Source organism: Bubalus bubalis, chromosome 16 (assembly GCF_019923935.1).
Source record: "Bubalus bubalis isolate 160015118507 breed Murrah chromosome 16, NDDB_SH_1, whole genome shotgun sequence".
Classification (NCBI taxonomy): domain Eukaryota; kingdom Metazoa; phylum Chordata; class Mammalia; order Artiodactyla; family Bovidae; genus Bubalus; species Bubalus bubalis.
In genome coordinates, this window is record NC_059172.1 from 28,802,170 (window position 1) to 28,820,429 (window position 18,260).

The 18,260-nt window shown below is 52.1% G+C and overlaps 1 protein-coding gene and 1 long non-coding RNA gene across 2 annotated transcripts in view; both read left to right on the forward strand.

Annotated features, from left to right (window-relative positions):
- The window catches only part of LOC112579622 (guanylate cyclase 2D-like), a 31,910-nt gene extending 28,052 nt beyond the window's left edge, over nucleotides 1-3,858 (forward strand). Inside the window, 4 exon segments of the mRNA XM_045162859.1 lie at nucleotides 35-211; nucleotides 213-245; nucleotides 657-733; nucleotides 736-3,858. Of these exon segments, the coding sequence (XP_045018794.1) occupies nucleotides 35-211; nucleotides 213-245; nucleotides 657-733; nucleotides 736-953 (505 nt within the window). The 3' untranslated portion in view covers nucleotides 954-3,858.
- Nucleotides 3,859-6,977: 3,119 nt separating this feature from the next.
- On the forward strand, nucleotides 6,978-17,598 carry LOC102391112. The gene is made up of 4 exons (XR_003103924.2): nucleotides 6,978-8,311; nucleotides 10,674-10,768; nucleotides 16,600-16,840; nucleotides 17,252-17,598. It is a non-coding gene; the product is annotated as an uncharacterized LOC102391112 (long non-coding RNA).
- Nucleotides 17,599-18,260: the final 662 nt, after the last annotated feature.

The window sequence follows — 18,260 nt, forward strand, 5'->3', positions numbered from 1 at the left end:
TCCCGTGGCCTAGATTCTCAACCTGAGGGCCAAGTGCTCTGCTGATCTTCATGGATAAATTGGGATTTTCATTCCATTTTCAGTTCGAAAGCATCAGCCAAGGCAAGAAGACCAGTGTTGCTGACCCTATGCTGCGGATGCTGGAGAAGTATTTCCAAAGCCTGGAGGACCTGACCCAGGAGCGGACTGAGGAGCTGGAGCTGGAGAGACAGGACAGAAAGGTTGCTCTCTAGGATGCTGCCCCCGTGAGTGGACCTGATTGTGCCTCTAGCCTCAGTGCCTCTGAGCATGGGACCTGGGGAGCTGGGACAAAGCAGGTACTCAGTAAGGCTGGGTTCCATGAGTTGATTCAGTTCATTTGTTGTTTATTTACCCATCATATCTTCATAGAGCCCTTGCATGCATTAGGCACTGTGCTGTGCACATGAGTATTGAATTTCTGCTGCCTCTTTCCTTTGGGAACAAGTACAAGGTGCAGTGTCCCCACCTGACTTCAGAGGAAGTAACGTCCAGAGAGGGGAACCAGCACACAGCAGACCTATCCCAGACCCCCTGACACTCATCCCAGGACTTTCCCACAGATACCCCTCCCTCACTTCCAACTGTGGAAAGAGGGTCCTCCCACCTTGTGACTCTGGCCCTTCCTATCCCTTCAGGTCTGTGACTGAAGCTCTGAAAATGGGGGCAGCCGTGGAGCCAGAGTACTTTGATCAGGTTACCATATACTTCAGGGACTTGTGGGCTTTACCACCGTCGCAGCCCTGAGTGAGCCCATTGAGGTGGTGGGCTTGCTCAGTGACCTCTACACATTGTTTGATGAGGTTCTGGGCAACCATGACGCGTATAAGGTAAGAGGACTCGGAGGCAGGCATTCCATCTCTCTCTCTCCTCTACGTTGCGTTTGCATCACACCTATATTTCCAGTCATTTACTTATGCATCTTCTATCAGTAAGCTATTGCTGTGTAACAAACAACCCCCAAACCCAATAGTGTAAAACAATACACATCTATTCTTGCTCACAAGCCTATAGGTCCAGCTAGAAAATTCTCTGGATTCGGCTGGGCTCACTCATACATTTGTGGTCAGTGTGGGTGAGAGGAAGCTCTCCTGATTTTGGCTGGACTCTGAGTGCCTTGGCTGAGACAACTCGGTTCTGGTCCACATGGTACCTCACCCTCTAGCAGGCGAGTTGGTATTATTTAAAAGGTTTGGCAGAGTTCTGAGAGAGAAAGCAGAAGTTCAGAAGTCTTTTTAAATCTAAGCTGAAACTGGGTACATTATTTTTGACATATTCTATAGGTCAAAGTAAGTCAAAAGACCAGCCTAGATTCAAGAGGTAGGAAAATAAATTCTACTTGTTCCAGGTGAGGGTCGACAGATGAATCAGCTTCTGGGCCTGCCCACAGGGAGCTCTCAGTGCTGTCTGTAAAAGAGGAAGACAACTGTGAAATTGATGATCTGGGGAGGCAGAGGAGGCTGAGAGGGCCTCTAATCCAGCTGGGAGTAGATGTTTAGAGTAAAGAGCAAGGAAGTCTTCCTGGAAGAGGTGCTGGCTTCCTAGCATTGTCCATCCCGGGTGTGGTTGCTCTGGGCAAGCAATGGGGTAATAATGTACTAAATTTTGAGGCTTGAGAGGGTGGCCCTAGTGAGTGTGAGAAATGCCAAATGGGCTTTGATGGCTGGCCATGAAGTGGGCCATCAGTGGAAGTGGGTGGGAGACCCTGGAGCGGGCAGCAGGGGCCTTGGCAGAGCCACCAACCCCCTCCATGATCTAGTCCCCGTGTACCTCTCAATCCTGGGTTTGAGTCCCACCCTGGACACCAGCTTCTGTGTCACTTTGGTTTCCCCTCTCTGGGCCTCTGTTTCCTTATTTATTAATATAAAACAGGAATAATGATTCCTGTCCCAGGGGATTCATAGATGATGGGCAGATTTTCTCCCCCTGGTAGAAATTCTGTGTAAAGCTGTAAGCCTGTGAAAGTGAATAGCCTTCTGCCCTCTCTGCCTGCCATGGGGGCCTTCCCAACCCAACCCTGCCCCTATTCTGATCCCATTGTTGGGGGTCCCAGATCAGCCTCAGACATGGTGGAGGAGGTGGGGAGGAGCTCCCAGGAGACAGCCATACCCTGGCTCCCCTGCTCTTCACCTTCACTTGTGACCTGCCAGCCCCCTTCCTGCCACAGCCCTCCAGGAAGACTGGGGCTGGAGAGGGCCAGGCCCTGGGCTGGGCTGAAGCCAGGAAGGGAAGGGTGCATGGGCAGGAAGTTTCAGAGGTGAGAACTAACTCTTTGAGGTGCCAGGTAACCTGCTGATAGCATTACACACAGTATCCAGGCAGCAGTAGTCACCAGTATTTATTGAGTGCTTACTGTATACTGCACACTGGTATGCAGTCTGTTGCTGCTGCTGCTAAGTTGCTAAGTCGTGTCTGACTGTTAGCGACCCCATGGACTGCAGCCTACCAGGCTCCTCCATCCATGGGATTTTCCAGGCAAGAGTACTGGAGTGGGGTGCCATTGCCTTCTCCGGGTATGCAGTCTAGATGCCTTATATGTATCGTACCATTTGATCATCATAACAACATAACAAGCTGTGAGGTAGGTACTAGCACCCCTAATTTACTGATGAAGAAACATGGGGTTGAGCAGCTGGACTCAGCAGGACGTGAAGCTGAGACTTGAACTTGGACATTCTGAAAACTAGCTACCTCAGGGGTCATGGTCCTCCCAGGACCCAGACCTCCTCAGGATAAAGCCACAGGTTCACAGCCGGCCCTCCAGGAGTGGGCCCCGCCTCCCTCCCCAGTGACTCTCACTCTGCCTCTGTGCCCTCTGCATTCCTCACACAGGCTTTGCTCTCTTGCTGTCTCTAGCCACGAGGTCTTCACACATGCTGTTCCCTCCTCCTGGAACCCTGCTCACCCTCCTCTTCTGCTCCCTCCTGGTGTCAGGTTAGCGTCCCTGCCCTCGCACCCGTAGTTAGGAGCTCTTGCGTGATGCTCACCTAACAACCCCCGGACGTGTCGGTTCCAACCTAAACCACTCTGTCCCCAGTGCTTGGCAATGTCCAACATGTGGTGGGTCCTCAGAAAATATGTGTTGACTAAATGAGGAGCTCACTAAGGCCCAGAGAGGGAAACGACTTGCCCGAGATCACACAGCTGGTAGGTGACAGAGCCAGGACAGGAGCCTGCCAAGTCCACCACCACTGCCCAGATCTGTTCACTGCCCCACACTGACCAGCGGACAGCTGAGCTGCTGATATTCCTAGCACACAGCTTCCCTCCTGTTTCCCATTCAGGACTCCAAGTTCCTGCCCCAGCCCACGGCCTGAGGCATTCTCTGTCATGCTGGCTGTGTTCCCCTCTTGTCTCCAGAGCCTAGGAAAAGATTCTTCATCTCCTCGTGCTGGGCCCTGCAGCTTTGATGCGCCCTGAGTCACCCCTGGCCTTGTCTCTTCCTCTCCTGCTAGTCTTTTCTCACACATGTGTCCCTCTCAGCTCTGAATCACGCTTTCTGATCTGCTCTGAACTCTGGCCAGGAGGTCTGCATCTTTCTGGCAGACCGGAATGAAATAAAACAAGGCCTGCACACCCGTCCAGATGTAGGGAAATGGGAGGCCGGGTCCTTCCCAAGTGCAGGCGGCTCTCTCATCGCTCACTCAGCTGCCTTGGGTTCCCCTCCATTCCAGCAGGATCTGGTTACTGCTCTTTAATCCAGTCTGGGCTGGGAGGCAGCCAGGTGATTATTTCCTGGTTCCCAAGGGGTCTGCGATTCCCTCCCAGCAGATACTGAGAGAGCACTTTCATGGACAGAACTCCATAGCAGGGCCCTGTGGGCTGCCGGGTGGTGGGGGGGCTGGGGGGTGGCGGGGGGTTGCATGCGGAGGTATGGAGGAGGAGTGGGGAGGAAAGGGCTTTTACTCCAGTCCTCAACCCAGAGGGTGAGCCTGGCCCCACCCACATGGCTGAGCCACTCTGAGCATATCACTTCACCTCTCTGAGCCTCAAGCTTCCATTTGTAAAACAGAGGTGAAAGTGACTCTGGCTTAGGGTGGTCCTGCAGATTGAGCGGAATGTGAGAGAAGGTGCTGATGTTCATGCCAACACAATGATGAGCACAGCATGTACTGGCATTGATACCTCCTCCTGAAAGTATCCAATAGGGGGAGGTGGCGCTAGTGGTAAAGAATCTGCCTGCCAATGCAGGGCATGCAAGAGATGTGGGTTCTATCCCTGGATTGGGAAGATCTTGTGGAGGAGGGCATGGCAACCCACTCCAGTATTCTTGCCTGGAAAATCCCATGGGCAGAGGAGATTGGTGGACTGTAATCCATGGAGTCACAAAGAGTCAGACATGACTAAGCAACTGAACTCACGCAGACGCGCCAGTTAAGCATCAACAGAGGACTGACTTGGCCTAGGGATTGTCACAGGATATCTCATTTAATCCTCACAGTGCCCCTCAGAGGGATGGATTATTATTCCGACTGTACAGATAAGGATACAGGCTCAGAGAGGTAGGTGACTCACCCAAGGTCGCACAGCAATTCGAGTCTGTGTCTGTTAGTATGGAAGCCTTTGCACCCACCTCTCCTCTGGCTGTGTTCTCTCCGCTGCTAAAGGACACCTGTGTACAAGGAGCTGCAGCTCTCAGTTGCAGCTGAGTGCCCCCTGTGACAGAAATCTCTGGTGATCGTCTTTGGGAGTCTGAGCTCCAAGAGAGCAGAGACTGTGCCTGGTCACCTTTCTGCTGCTAGGGTTGTAGGGTGGTTATTAATTACATCAAACTCTCCCTTCTTGCTCAGGTGGCAGGCAGGTGGAGGGCTAGAATTCAGCTTAGCGGCTTGGAGAATGTAGTCTGGATGTGCGGCCACCTCGGGGCTTTCTCCTGCTCCTCCATGCCAGTTTGGACCTTGGGTCACCCATCTGAGGCCGCGCTGGGTGCCTAGAGCAAGCGTACTGTTCCTGCACTGCCCCTGCACACCTGGTGAGCTGGGAGTGGGGCTAGCGAGCAGGAGGACTCCTGGGCTGCCTCTGGGAGGCAGGACTTGGCCCAGACATACGTGCTAACCATGTGCAGGGCAGGAAAGAGGGAACCCCACATAGCAGGCAGATTCTCCCCACAAGAGAGAGAGAAAGGGCCCAAGCTGTGCGCATCAGGAGGCAGCATAGAACATGGGCTCTGGATTTGCTCTGAACAAGCTCACGTCTGTGCTGTGTGATGGTGGTGAGTGACTTAACCTCTCTGGCCCAGTTTTCTGTTTGCAAAATGGCAATAGTACCTGCCTCACAGAATTTTTGTGAAGATCAAAAGCATTAATATTTGTAAAGGGTTTGGAATTGTGTCTGGCATGTAATGACTGCTGTATAAGTATTTAAAGGAGCACTTACTTAGTGCTTCTTCCCATCTTGCCAGTCAGATAATGCGCTCGTCTTCCTGTGAGGAAGAAGTGTGGGCAGAGGGAAAGCCAGGGCTTGCCCATATTCTTCCCTCTGGGCTGTGAGGTGGGAGGGCTCTCCTCTGTGGAAATGTACACAGTAGGGGGGCAGCTGTGTCCTGTCCCTGGCGCATTCATGCCAGCCCACAAGTAAGTGCTGGGTGGGCGACAGTGAATGATGGAAGGGAGATGGAAGGGGAAGGAAACGTGTTTCCCAGCTGATGATGAGGGAGACTTTATGGTCTCAATACAATGTGAACTGGGCTAATGGAGGGCCCAGATCTCAACAGATAGAGAACATTTCAGGGGCGATCAGGGCCTGGAGGTGAGCAAGCGCTGAGTGTCTCTGTGGAGAGCAAAAAGGTTCCCATTTGGCTGAAGCATGGAAAACCAGTAGCAATTGTTAGGAGTAAGTCAGGGAATTCTAGAAATCATGGGAATCCCTGATCACTAGCTCCATGGGGAGTGAATTTTAAGCCATTGGCTGTAGGGAGCAAATTTAAGTATCTGAGCTCAGTAGGGCGTGATTAGGGCAGATCACTTCTGGGTACTGGGGCAGAGATATCCCAAGTGAGGGAGAGGGAAAGTTGGGGGACAGAGCTAGGAGGGCACAGTCCACAGCTAATGATGGGGAAGGAGATGCATTGAGTTACAGCACCCCCTGTGGACATGAGAAGCATCATCATTATTATCACTGTCTCAGTTCAATTCAGTTGCTCAGTCATGTCTGACACTTTGTGACCCCATGGACTGCAGCATACCAGGCCTCCCTGTCCATCACCAACTCCCTGAGTCTACCCAAACCCATGTCTATCAGTGATGCCATCCAACCATCTCATCCTCTGTCGTCCCATTCTCCTCCCACCCTCAATCTTTCCCAGCATCAGGGTCTTTTCCAATGAGTCAACTTCACATGAGGTGGCCAAAGTATTGGAGTTTCAGCCTCAGCATCAGTCCTTCCAATGAACACCCAGGACTGATCTCCTTTAGGATGAACTGGTTGGATCTCCTTGCAGTCCAAGGGACTCTCAAAAGTCTTCTCCAACATCACAGTTCAAAAGCATCAATTCTTTGGTGCTCAGCTTTCCTTATAGTCCAAATCTCACATCCATACATGACTATTGGAAAAACCATGGCTTTGATTAGATGGACCTTTGTTGGCAAAGTAATGTCTCTGCTTTTTAATATGCTGTCTAGGTTGGTCATAACTTTCCTTCCAAGGAGTAAGCGTCTTTTAATTTCACAGCTGCAGCCGCCATCTGCAGTGATTTTGGAGCCCCCAAAAGTAAAGCCTCTCACTGTTTCCACTGTTTCCCCATCTATTTGCCATGAAGTGATGGGACTGGATGCCATGATCTTCGTTTTCTGAATGTTGAGTTTTAAGCCAACTTTTTCACCCTCCTCTTTCACTTTTATCAAGTGGCTCTTTAGTTCTTCTTCACTTTCTGTCATAAGGGTGGTGTCATCTGCATATCTGAGGTTATTGATATTTTTCCCGGCAATCTTGATTCCAGCTTGTGCTTCATCCAGCCCAGCGTTTCTCATGATGTACTCTGCATAAAAGTTAAATAAGCCTGGTGACAATGTACAGCCTTGATGTACTCCTTTCCCAATTTGGAACCAGTCTGTTATTCCATGTCCCAGGTGCTAAGGGAGAGTGCACACACTTGGCTAGAAAGAAGGTTCTGCTCTTCAGGTCCAGTGATGCTTGAGGAGGGGCAGTGCAGGAGCAGGGCTCTTTAACCTGCAAATGGGAAGACTCGAGAAGTAGAGTTGCTACCTTCAAGCTTGGCTGGCCTGGCCTGTGACAGGGGAGAAGGCCATGGCACACTTCTGTGTCCCCAGGAACTGAAAAGGTGTCTTCAGAATAGAGAATGAGCTTGAGAATAGGAAAGGTTTGTAGCTTGAGTTCAGAAGGTAGAGCTGGAGCCAGCAGGTGAAAGGCAGTTGCCATTCAACTCAACTTTTGTGAATTAGAGTTGCCTAGAGGGAGAAGCAGCCACCTCAAGAAGAAGATGTGAACAGGCCCAGACAGCCACTGGGAAGGCAGATGGGTGGCCTTTTAAAGTCCCTCCTGGTTCTTAGACTCAGATTCTGTTGTCTCCAAAACTGTTAGTGCAGGAGATGATGATGGTGGTGATGGTGGTGATGGTAAAGACTGAAGTTTCTGCTTATTGAACATCTATGATGAAACTGGCTCTTTACTACTGTATCTTTAATATGCATTTCATATAAGAGGAACAGAGGCTCGCACAAGTGAAGCGGCCAGACTAGGGTAAATGGCAGACCCAAGGTTTATATCCATCTATCGGATTTCAAACTCTACATTCTTGGAGTACATCTTGGAAGATCAAGGGTTGGGAAAGTAGGCTATGTATCCAATATATGTGTGCTTCTCTCCAGATGAGGCCCTGATCTGCCTGCAGTGTTGTGCAGTTGGGACACCCAGCTCTGCTGTCAAGATGCTCATGGCCTGGGCTCAAAGGAGATGAGACAGGCACGGTTACCTTCAATTCAGACAAAGGTGATCTTAAACATGCAGATTTAATCATTGCTAGAGAGGCGGGGAAAGATGCCACTGTGGGCCAGAGATTTGAGGGGTGGACCAGGGGTTCCTGAGAGGTGGCCTTGTGTGGCACATGGATCAGTCCAGGGAGGACAGTGCTTGTACTGGAGCATGAAGGCTGTGACTTCTAGGTGCAGACCATCGGGGATGCTTACATGGTGCCCTCGGGACTGCCCAGGCACAACGGGAGCCGGCACACTGCGAGATGCCAACATGGCCCTGGACATCCTCAGCTCTGTGGGTGACTTCCAGATGAGGCATGTGCCCCCTGTGCCCATTTGCATCAGGGCTGGCCTGCACTCAGGTAAGGACTTGGGGCTGTGGGAGCCTCCCAGCCCTGCCGGAGGCGCTGGCTGGGACAACCCAATGGGTTCTGAAATTCTGAGATTCTAAAACTCCATAATACAATTTTTTTTAACAATTTTCTTCTATTATTTTAAGCTTCTAAGATATTATAAATCAAACAATCTGTTTTGCTTAGATTCACTTTTTTTTTTTTTTTTTTCGGTCTCATCATCTGTCAAGGGCATCTAAGTCCCTGGTGAGAAGCTGATAGAAGAGGCAGGACAGAGACCTTCTGTGGTCAGGCAGACAACTAAATTTCTGCGGGGTGGGGACTAGGAGATGCCTCGGGGCCTCTACTATAGTATATCTTTCTCATGCCCCTACCCCATAAAGTCCAAACTTCTCAGCCCCACATAGCCTCCAAGACCCTTGCTAATCTCTGTAGCCTCATCTCCCACTTGGTGTTTCATCCATACTCAGCCACTTGCAGTTTCCCACAGGCATGTGGGCTCTCTGCTTCTGTGGCTTTGCACCTGCTGTTCCCTGCCCACTCATTTTCTTATCCTTCAAGACACAGTTTATATACCGCTTCCTCCAGGAAGTCTTCAGGGCTGGGTCAGAGTCCCCTTTCTGGACTGGCACAGCTCTGGTGCTTCCCTCTTCATGACATTGGTTATAGTTTACACATCTCCCCCTGCCAGGCTGAGGGCTCCCTAAGAGCAGAGCCTAGATTTTTCTGTGTCCTCCTACCCCCAGCCCAGAGCCAGGCACAGATATCACCTCTTCTCTGGGTGTTGTTGGAGACGCCATACAGCTTCATCCTCACCCTGTAGCTGGAGCCCAAAATGTAGGGTGGGGACAGTAGTTTAGGGGGAAGGGTGAGAAGGACGAGACTGTTGCAGGGACTTCTCTTGGGTCTAGGAGCTCACTGGGCACATTTGAGTTTCAGGGCCCTGCGTGGCGGGGGTTGTGGGTCTCACCATGCCTCGGTATTGCCTCTTTGGGGACACTGTTAACACCACATCCCAGATGGAGTCTACAGGGCTGTGTGAGTGTCTCATACTTCTACCCTGTCCAGGGAGGGACTCTCAATAACCGCTACAGCCTGGCTGTTTGAACCAGTGCTTAGTAACCAAGCCACCACCTGATGGCCGCGTGCCCTAGTCACCAGTGAAGCCAGTGCGGCATAAGGAGATGATGGATGTCGCTTATTTAAAAAAAAAAAAAAAAAAAACTTAACACAGGGCTTTTGTGATGATCTCATGAGAGAATTAGCAGGGAAAACAATGACTTGAGGGGCAGGAAACCTGGGTCCTCAGCTGGACCCAGCATCCACAGTGTCCTTGAGCCAAAATGCTCCTCTAGGTCTTGGTTTCCCCATCTTTAAAATGAATGGGCTTCCCAGGTGGCTCAGTGGTAAAGAATCTGCCTGCACTGTAGGAGACGTGGGTTCGATCCCAGGATCAAGAAGATCCCCTGGAGAAGGAAATGGTAACCCACTCCAGTATTCTTACCTGGGAAATCCCGTGGACAGAGGAGCCAGGAGGGCTACAGTCCATAGGGTCACATAGAGTCAGAAATGACTGAGTGTGCGCACATGCGTGCGCGCGCACACACACACACACACACAGTGAGTGGACCCCTTTCAATTTTTAAAATGCCATGTTAGCCACTTGCTGGCAGCAGGAGCCACTCTGATGGCTTGATTATAGCAGTGAAATCAAAAGACTCTGATGCTGGGAGGGATTGGGGGCAAGAGGAGAAGGGGACGACAGAGGATGAGATGGCTGGATGACATCACTGACTCGATGGACGTGAGTCTGGGTGAACTCCGGGAGTTGGTGATGGACAGGGAGGCCTGGCGTGCTGTGATTCATGGGGTCGCAAAGAGTCAGACACGACTGAGCGACTGATCTAATCTGATCTGATCTGATAGCAGTGAAAAAGCTCAGCCTCTGCTCTGGCTGCACAGATTGTGTGCTCTCTGATGTTGCTCCATACACATCGTGCTTAACCAGATGTGGTGGCCTTAGTATGGAGTCCTGCCCTTGAAAGTAAAATAACTGCTTATCTGCACTGATCAGCCTTCAAAGACTTCCCTACAAGTAGAGATTACGTTCAGACTTCAGCTTCTGTTTTGGCTTCAGCTTGTGTTCTTCTTAACCTCAATCCACGTGATTTGCTTTTCCTTGAAACTGCTGCTTTAGTGCCCAACAATCTACTGGGGGACAAGAAGGCCAGGCAAAAGGCATTGCATGAATCAGAATTGTGTGCCTTGATGGCTGGAAGTGGGGGCTGTTACAGGCGCTCAGTGATTTTGCCAAACACTAGGTATGATCTCACCAGGGAATAACTTGACTATTACCTTCCTTTCTCCTCAGCGTACAGAATTCATGTCAGCAGAAGCACTGTCCAGACACTGCTCAATCTGGATGAAGGCTACAAAATTGACATCAGAGGACAGACTGAGATAAAGGTGAGAGACTTGCTTTCCTGGAATTGATTGGAAACATCTCCAGAGGTCCAGCTTCTGTGGGCAGTGGGAGAGATTCTCACCTGACTGATGTCGCTGAAGCAAGGCCAGCCTGGGAGCTGATCGCCCTCCGTGTCCTCCGTATTCCCCTAGTTCTGTGGAAACGTTTCTTCCTGGGAGCCACAGCCTCATCTGGCTCCTCATGAGGAGAAGTGCCAGGGCAGAGAAGTTACTTCTACTGATGGCCTACCTGGGCGGCATACTGATGCGCAACAGATATTAACATATTTATTACCACAGGAATGATGAAAGGAGGCTCCATGTCCCTACTGTATAGTTGAGGAAATTAAATTAGAGATGCAAAGAGATTTGTCCAAAGTCACAGAGTTGGTCTTAGATCTGGTGGCTCCAAAGCCTGTGCCTTCTCCATAGCACTGTCGGGCTCCTACTCATCCTTCAGAACCTTAGCACAGACCTCAGCTCTCACTGAAGCCTGCCCTGACCCAGGAATACTTCTTCTTCCTTTCCCCCAACAATAACTATCCTGTCTTCTCTGTGCACCCACCAGTCCCATGGCTGACCCTCTGCTGTTGTAGAGTGATGCTGGGTTGTCCCTGCCCCTCAGCCCTGAAAAGGCAGGGATTGGTCGTCACCTCTGTATTCCTTTTTTTTTTTTAATATCACATTTAATAATGGTACCATCCTATGAATGACTTTTCTTCTTACCCTACCCCCTTTCGTATCCCCAATTCCTCAGGTAGAGCTGGGCCTACTGAGTGACTGAAGCAGCCAAGGCATTTAAAGGCCGAGGGCTGTGACTGGGCCCCACCAACTGGGTGCCCCACGGGACTGACTTCATCACACGGTGAGATGTCAGAGCAGGAGAGTGCAGCTCAGAGACGAGCAGTAACTTGCCCAGGGTCACATAGCCTGAGAGGGCCAGTGTACGTGGAACACTTTGCTCTGGAGGCTGAGGTTATGAGAGAGTGAGCTGGAGTAAGGGCAGGCATGTCTTGTTCAGGGGAGTGGGTGCTAGAAGTCCTGAGGAGCGGAGGATTCTGATGACGGGAGGGGACGCAGAGTGGGAGTGGGGAGGGCAGCATGCCAACCTCAGGTTCTTTGGCCTGACCTGAGGGATCCCAGGGTCTATACCCATCCCTGGGCCAGGTGGGACAAGAAACTTCTAGGACAGCCAGCCCTGATCCCTGTACCCCTCGTGGCCCCTCCACTCCTAACCTCCAGGCAGCTGCACCCCCACCCCAAGGAAGACCACCGGAACCTTTGGCTATTTGGGAGACTCACAGATCACAGACTCCTGGGATCTTAGTGTTCCATGTCTGCTGGTTATAGAATTCAAGATTCATGATTTATTTACTTCTCTAATGGATAAACATAAATTCATTGAATCCTCACAACAACTCTGTAAAGTATTTAGGAAATGGAGGCACAGAGAGGTGATGTAAGTAGGTCAAAGTCACACAGCTACCAAGTGACAGAGCTAGGATTTGGACCCAGACAGTCTGCCTCCAGGCTCTAGGCTGCTCTCCTCCCAGCGGTGGGAATCACGCCGCTGCCCTTACTCTCTGCTTGAGGAGGTTTGCTAAGCTCCTTTCCTCTCTCTTCCAGGGGAAGGGCTGGTGGGGAAGGTGGGCTTCCCCAGACCCCTCCCCACACCTCTGGACATCAAACCAGGGTGAGTAAGAGGAATTTCCCCCCAAAGCTTGGCCTCTTTTGTTTGAAATTTGACACTTGTTATTTTTCTAATTATAAAGGTATTACCTGCCTAGTGTGGAAAACTTGGAAAATACAGGATTGTTTCATGACTAAATAATCTCCATCTTTCCTCTCCTGAGAGACAGCTGCTGTTAGTACTTCAGCATGGTTCCTGCCAGCCTGTTTCTGGGAGGTTTTTCATGAATGAGATCATTCTGTCTCCATAACTTCTCATTCTGGTCTGTTCTCTGCTCAGAGTCCTGAGCACCCTTCTGTATTATTCAGAGCACTTTACATACACACTCATAGCATCGGGATTGCAGAATGTGGGCACCATGATTGGCTCAAGCTCCCTCTTGTCGCCGAGCATGGAGACTCTTCCCATTCTGAGCCGGTTAGAGGTGAAGTGAAAGTGTTAGTCGCTCAGTGTCCCACTCTGTGCGACCCCATGGACTGTAGCTGGCCAGGCTCCTCTGCCACGGAAATCTCCAGTCAAGAATACTGGAGTGGGTTGCCATGCCCTCTGTTGCCATTTCCTTCTCTGGGGGATCTTCCTGACCCAGGGGTCAAACCTGGATCTCCTGCATTGCAGGCAGACTCTTTACCATCTGAGCTGCCAAGGAAGCCCTAGGTGATACGTTGATAAATATCACTGGGCATTTGTCACCATTCAGACTATTTCTGCAGATGAGGAATTTACAGATCAAAGGTCCTCATATTTTAGGAGGTCAAAAGAAGCAAATTCTTGGAGAGCTGGTGCCTGCCTTGCAGTTGGGCTCTTCCCTTTGTCCTCTGTCCTCTGTGATCCCGCATCCTACTCTGAGGGCAATGAGGGTGAGGTAGGAGAGTGCTGTGCTGTGCTGTGCTGTGCTCAGTTGCTTCAGTCATGTCTGACTCTTTGCAACCCTGTGGACTGCACCAGGCTCTTCTGTACATAGGATTCTCCAAGCAAGAATACTGGAGTGGGTTGCCATGCCCTCCTCCAGGGGATCTTTCCCACCCAAGGATTGAACCTGGGTTTCCTGCATTGTAGACAGATTCTTTACCATCTGAGCCACCAGGAAAGCCCCCCCCCCCCACTTCCTATAAATGATAGTGAGTAAGTCACTTTAGTCATGTCCGACTCTTTGCAACCTCATGGTCTATAGCCCGCTAGGCTCCTCTGTCCATAGGATTTTCCGGGCAAAAATACTGGAGTGGGTTACCATGCCCTCCTCCAGGGGATCTTCCCGACCCAGGGATTGAACCTGGATCTCTTCAGTCTCCTGCATTGCAGGTAGATTCTTTACTGCTGAGCCACCAGGGATGCTGGTAGAGGGGTAGCAAGTACATTTTACAGCAACATGCTGTTCCTTACTCCCTTCCACTGGAGCCACAGGCAGTCTGCAGAGGCCAGAGGGCACAGGTGCTGCCTCTTGTTGAGAATTAGTTTCCTAGAAATGAGGAGGACCTAGGGACCACAGGGGCCCATGGGCTCATTCTACCAATGGGCAGCCGGCCTGGGGATGGACAGAGCCCCATCAGGGGTCCACAGCACAACCACATCAGAGCTTCCTGAGTGGGGCTTTTCCTTCATTAAAACTTCCAACTGACTCCTCTCAGCATTTCCAGGACAGGCCCCATCCCAGGCTGCCCCCCTGCTATCTCTCAAAGATGAGAAACCCCATGTAGGGCAGACACGGGCTTCCTGGGAAAAGACCAGTGCTCAAGCAGCCTCAAGAGCACATCCTCCACGTGGAAGGACTGGTGTGGACAGGAGCTGAGGGCAGTCAGAGTGGCCATTTCCTACCCCCGCTGCTGGGGTGTTCCAGGCCTTGGGACCCCAGGGAGCCCAGGCAGGGCCGTGCCCGGGGGCAGGCAGTGCCCCATTCATCTCCATCCCTGGGGTCCAGCGAGGAAGGAAGAGGGGGACACACACACTGGCATATGGAGAAGCCCCCAAGGTGCAGAACACACACAGGTGCACCCTTTAAAAAAAAAAATAAGGACACTCCAGACTGCTGGGTGCAAAACCAGCTTGTGTTCACAGAAGCCTCCACAGAACCCTGAGTCCTTCAGCTTGGCAGAAGGCTTGCTGGGTGAGGACCAGGCTGCGGCCAGGCTCTGTGACCTGGAGTAGGCTCTTGACCTCCCAGGGCCTTCCCCTAGGCAAGTGGCTGCAGCCCCCTGGCCCTGCTCAGTCCCTCCAGGTCCTCTACTCCAGCCTCCTCTCCAGCCCCCAAGAGCCACTGTCCTCTGAGCTTACTATCCTCAGCAGCGGCCCGTTTCTGCTTCTACGTGCAGACACTTTTCTCAGAAGGCCCGTCTGCTGACGCTGACCTCACTTCCTCATCGCCCACTCCCGCCCGGCCCCCGCAGCCTGACTTCCACCCCAATCCGCCCAGAAGGCTCTGTGAGGTCACTGGTGACCTGCACCCATGTCACCAGCATCGTGGGCAGTTTTAGTTCCCAACCTGACTGCGCAGTAGCGTTTCCCCCGCCTCCCTCTTCCTAGAAAGGCTCTCCAAGGCCTCCTCGGCACACTGCCCATGCACCCCGATCCCCATCTCCTCCTCCCCCGGCTCCCCGCCGCTCCTCTCCTCTCCCCAGCCCTTCCACGCTGGGGCTGGACAGAGTTCCTCCCTGAGGCGGCCCTTCCTCTCCTGACACTGATGACAGCCCCCTCCCCTCTGGGCCTCGGCCCCCAACCTGCTCTGAGCTCCAGGCCCGCGGAGCTCTCGCTGCCCCCTCAACAGTTTCTTCTGGAGCTATCAGAGGACCTCAGACTCGCCAGGTCCACCGGAGGCCTGGCCTCCCCCAGAGTTCTCTTCTGGTGGGTGGCCTCACCATCCACAGTCAGAAAGCCAGTCCCTGTCCCGGAGACTTCAGCCAGATGGCTTCTCCATCACCTCCTCTCTCCTGGCCGCTGCAGGAGCTTCAGCTTTCATCCTTATCCATCTTTGCCCAGGAGCCAGCGTGATCGTTAAATAACAACACACACGTGATTCACATGGCTGTTCCCTGTTTAACACCCTCTGGGTCTTCCTACCTGAACTCTTTCATGCTCCCTCTGAGGCCCTGCTCTGTTGGGCCTGGGCCTGCCCCGTGGGCTCAGTTTTCTAGCACCTTGTACTGTGAGTTACCACCTCGGGGCCTCCCTCCTGCCCCTTAAGACTCACTGACTGAGCTGCCCGCCTCAGGGCCTCCATTCTCGCTGTACCCTGTGCCTGGTCCCTTCCTGTACTGCAGGTCTCAGCTTTGTTGCTGCCTCCTTCGCAAAGAGGCTCTCACCACACACTCTAATCAGTCCTGCTGCCGTCCCACCCCATCTCCCAGCCTTGTGTCCCTGAAGCACTTGTTACTCCTTGATTTTCCTTGCTGATGCATTTATGGAACCTCCCCCAGGAGGGTCTGGCTGGCTGGCCGATCCGCCTGCAGGTCTGCAGGTGACAGACTCCCAGGGAGGTGAGCTCTCATCTTCTCTCTCTCCCGACCCCTCTGCCCCATCCTGGGAGTGGGACCCAGCAGGTCTGGCAGCTATGTGTCACCCTGAGCTCTCTCAGCTGATGACTTTTCCACTCCAGGCCAGAAACTTTAGAAAGTGCCAGCAACGTTTTCATCTTCTTGGCTCAGGGAGGAAAGAGAGCGGAGATTAGGCCCAACAAGCTCGACCTGACCTGGGAGCCTCCCAGGACTCTCGGAAGCACAGAAGAATCTCACATCCACTTAGGCCCACGGACTTAGATACAGCAGGTGGGGGAACGGGAGTCCAAGCACACAAGTGCACCCGCCTGTGCACACACACCCTCCACCCTGCATGAGCATCAGATACGTATGCACGCAGAAACACCACCACGTGCCCCTCTGTTTACTGGGGCATGAGATCACAGACAGACAGACTCATAGACCCACAGAGAGATGCTTAGACAGACACACAGAATCTCTGCAGGAAGGACCAGCTGGGTGGGAACTTGTCTTGGACTTGTGTTTATGAGGCAGTTACCAAATCTTTGCTTGAACTGTATGCTCTAACTTGATTTCTTTTTTTAATAGTTTGATTTTTAAGTCGTTTTCTAACAATGCTTTTATCCTTACTTTCTGTATTTGCCGTATCTGCTGAAGTTACTTATCTTTATTTTGAGGGCTGTTTGGGGAAGCTGGTCGAGATCAGGGGATGGGGAATCCCCTACCTCGTGATTTGGTATAACCATGACCTAGGCAGCAGAACCCACAGAAGGGCCTCCCGTCACCTGTCACAGAGACACTCCACACCGGGACCCGTTTTCCACTCTGCCCCTGACAACTGTGCTCAGAAGTAGCTCTGCCAAGCTGCTGTAAGGCCCTGGCTGTCACTCACCACGTTGCTCCCTCCTCCATGCATAGGTAATAATACCATTCCACACTCCTCTGGGCATATGTGGGAAGCAGGTGAGAAAATGAAAGTGTGTGCAGGCTGGGGAGCCAGTGTCCCTGCTCTGACTTGTGTTAAAACCCCAGAGCCACAGAGCTCCTCACCCCAGAGCGTTAGGCACAGAGCTGGGACTAGCTGCCCAACTCCTGGGAGGCCTCTGGACCCACGTGTAAAGGAGTGAGCGGCTCTTCACCTCCCTGGGCCCCGTCCCCTACAGACGGAAGTGTGGACAGCAGTGGTGTGCCTGTGGCTGGGCTGCTGCGGGAATCAGGAGACTCCAAGGACAGTGAGGGGGCTCCTTGTAATCAGCTGTGGGCTCTGAATGCCCACCACTGTTGTTCTGGGTGGTGGATTTATTATTCTTGTCTATCCTTTTCCTCTAGGGATGCCTGGCAGGAGCTCATAAACCAAGAGATCAAAGTGGCCTTTGCCAAAGCCCTCCAGAGCCCAGCGGGGCCCTGGGGTGTGGGGAGGGCCTCGGCCAGGCCCTGAGGAGCAGGATGGAGTGGGGCAGGGGCCAGCACCAGCCCAGAGACTCCTATGCTTGGACACCCCCGGGCCCTCTCCCTCCTCCACTCCCTGCAACAAGCTCCCTTGCTGAGTTCTCTGGCAGCCAACTGGCTCTCATTAATATGTGCCCTAGGGCAATAGTCACTGATGCTTTCCTCTGTGAATTCTACGGGTAAACTTGCCTCTTGACACAGAAACAATAAAAAACATAGAAATAGTCCCTTCCTTTCATGTTGTGCTTTGTTCTTGACAAACGGTTCTGACTCTCAGAGCTCATTATAGAGCTCACTATTCCTTTCATCGAGAACGCTGTCCCTGTTGTACAGTCGCGGTGCCCGAGCCCAGAGAGGAGGTCATCCTCTCCTGTTATCACTTCTCAAGCCTCTGTTTTGTCATCTCTAAAATGGGTTTGGAGAGGGCCCACACGAGGCTTGATCCTAACACAGGGCTCTGTCCACAGCAAATGTTCAGAGCGAGCTTCCTCCTTCCCCGCCTCTCCTCCCTAGCTGGCCTAACCTCTGTGCGCACTGTGTTGAGAGTCCAGGTCTTGGGCTCCCAAGATCTCAGGGAAGGGTAAGGAGGGGAGTGATAATTCCTGGGGTGTTAGGAAAATGAGACTTCTGTCTTACAGAAAAAAAAAAGAACCAAACCACAACTAGCTCATTAAACTGGCTTCCAACATCAAAGGGTTACTTTCCAAATCCCCGAGGCTGATTTCAGAGCAGCCGGACCAGACACACATGGAATTCATTTCCTTGACTGAGGGGAGAGGGTGGGGGCCAGGGGACAGGTTAAGCCCTGAACAAACTCGTCCTTCTTCAAGAGACCCCTTGGGAGGGCGGAGCTGGTACTAAAGCGAACTGGGAGTAGTGGGGAGAATGT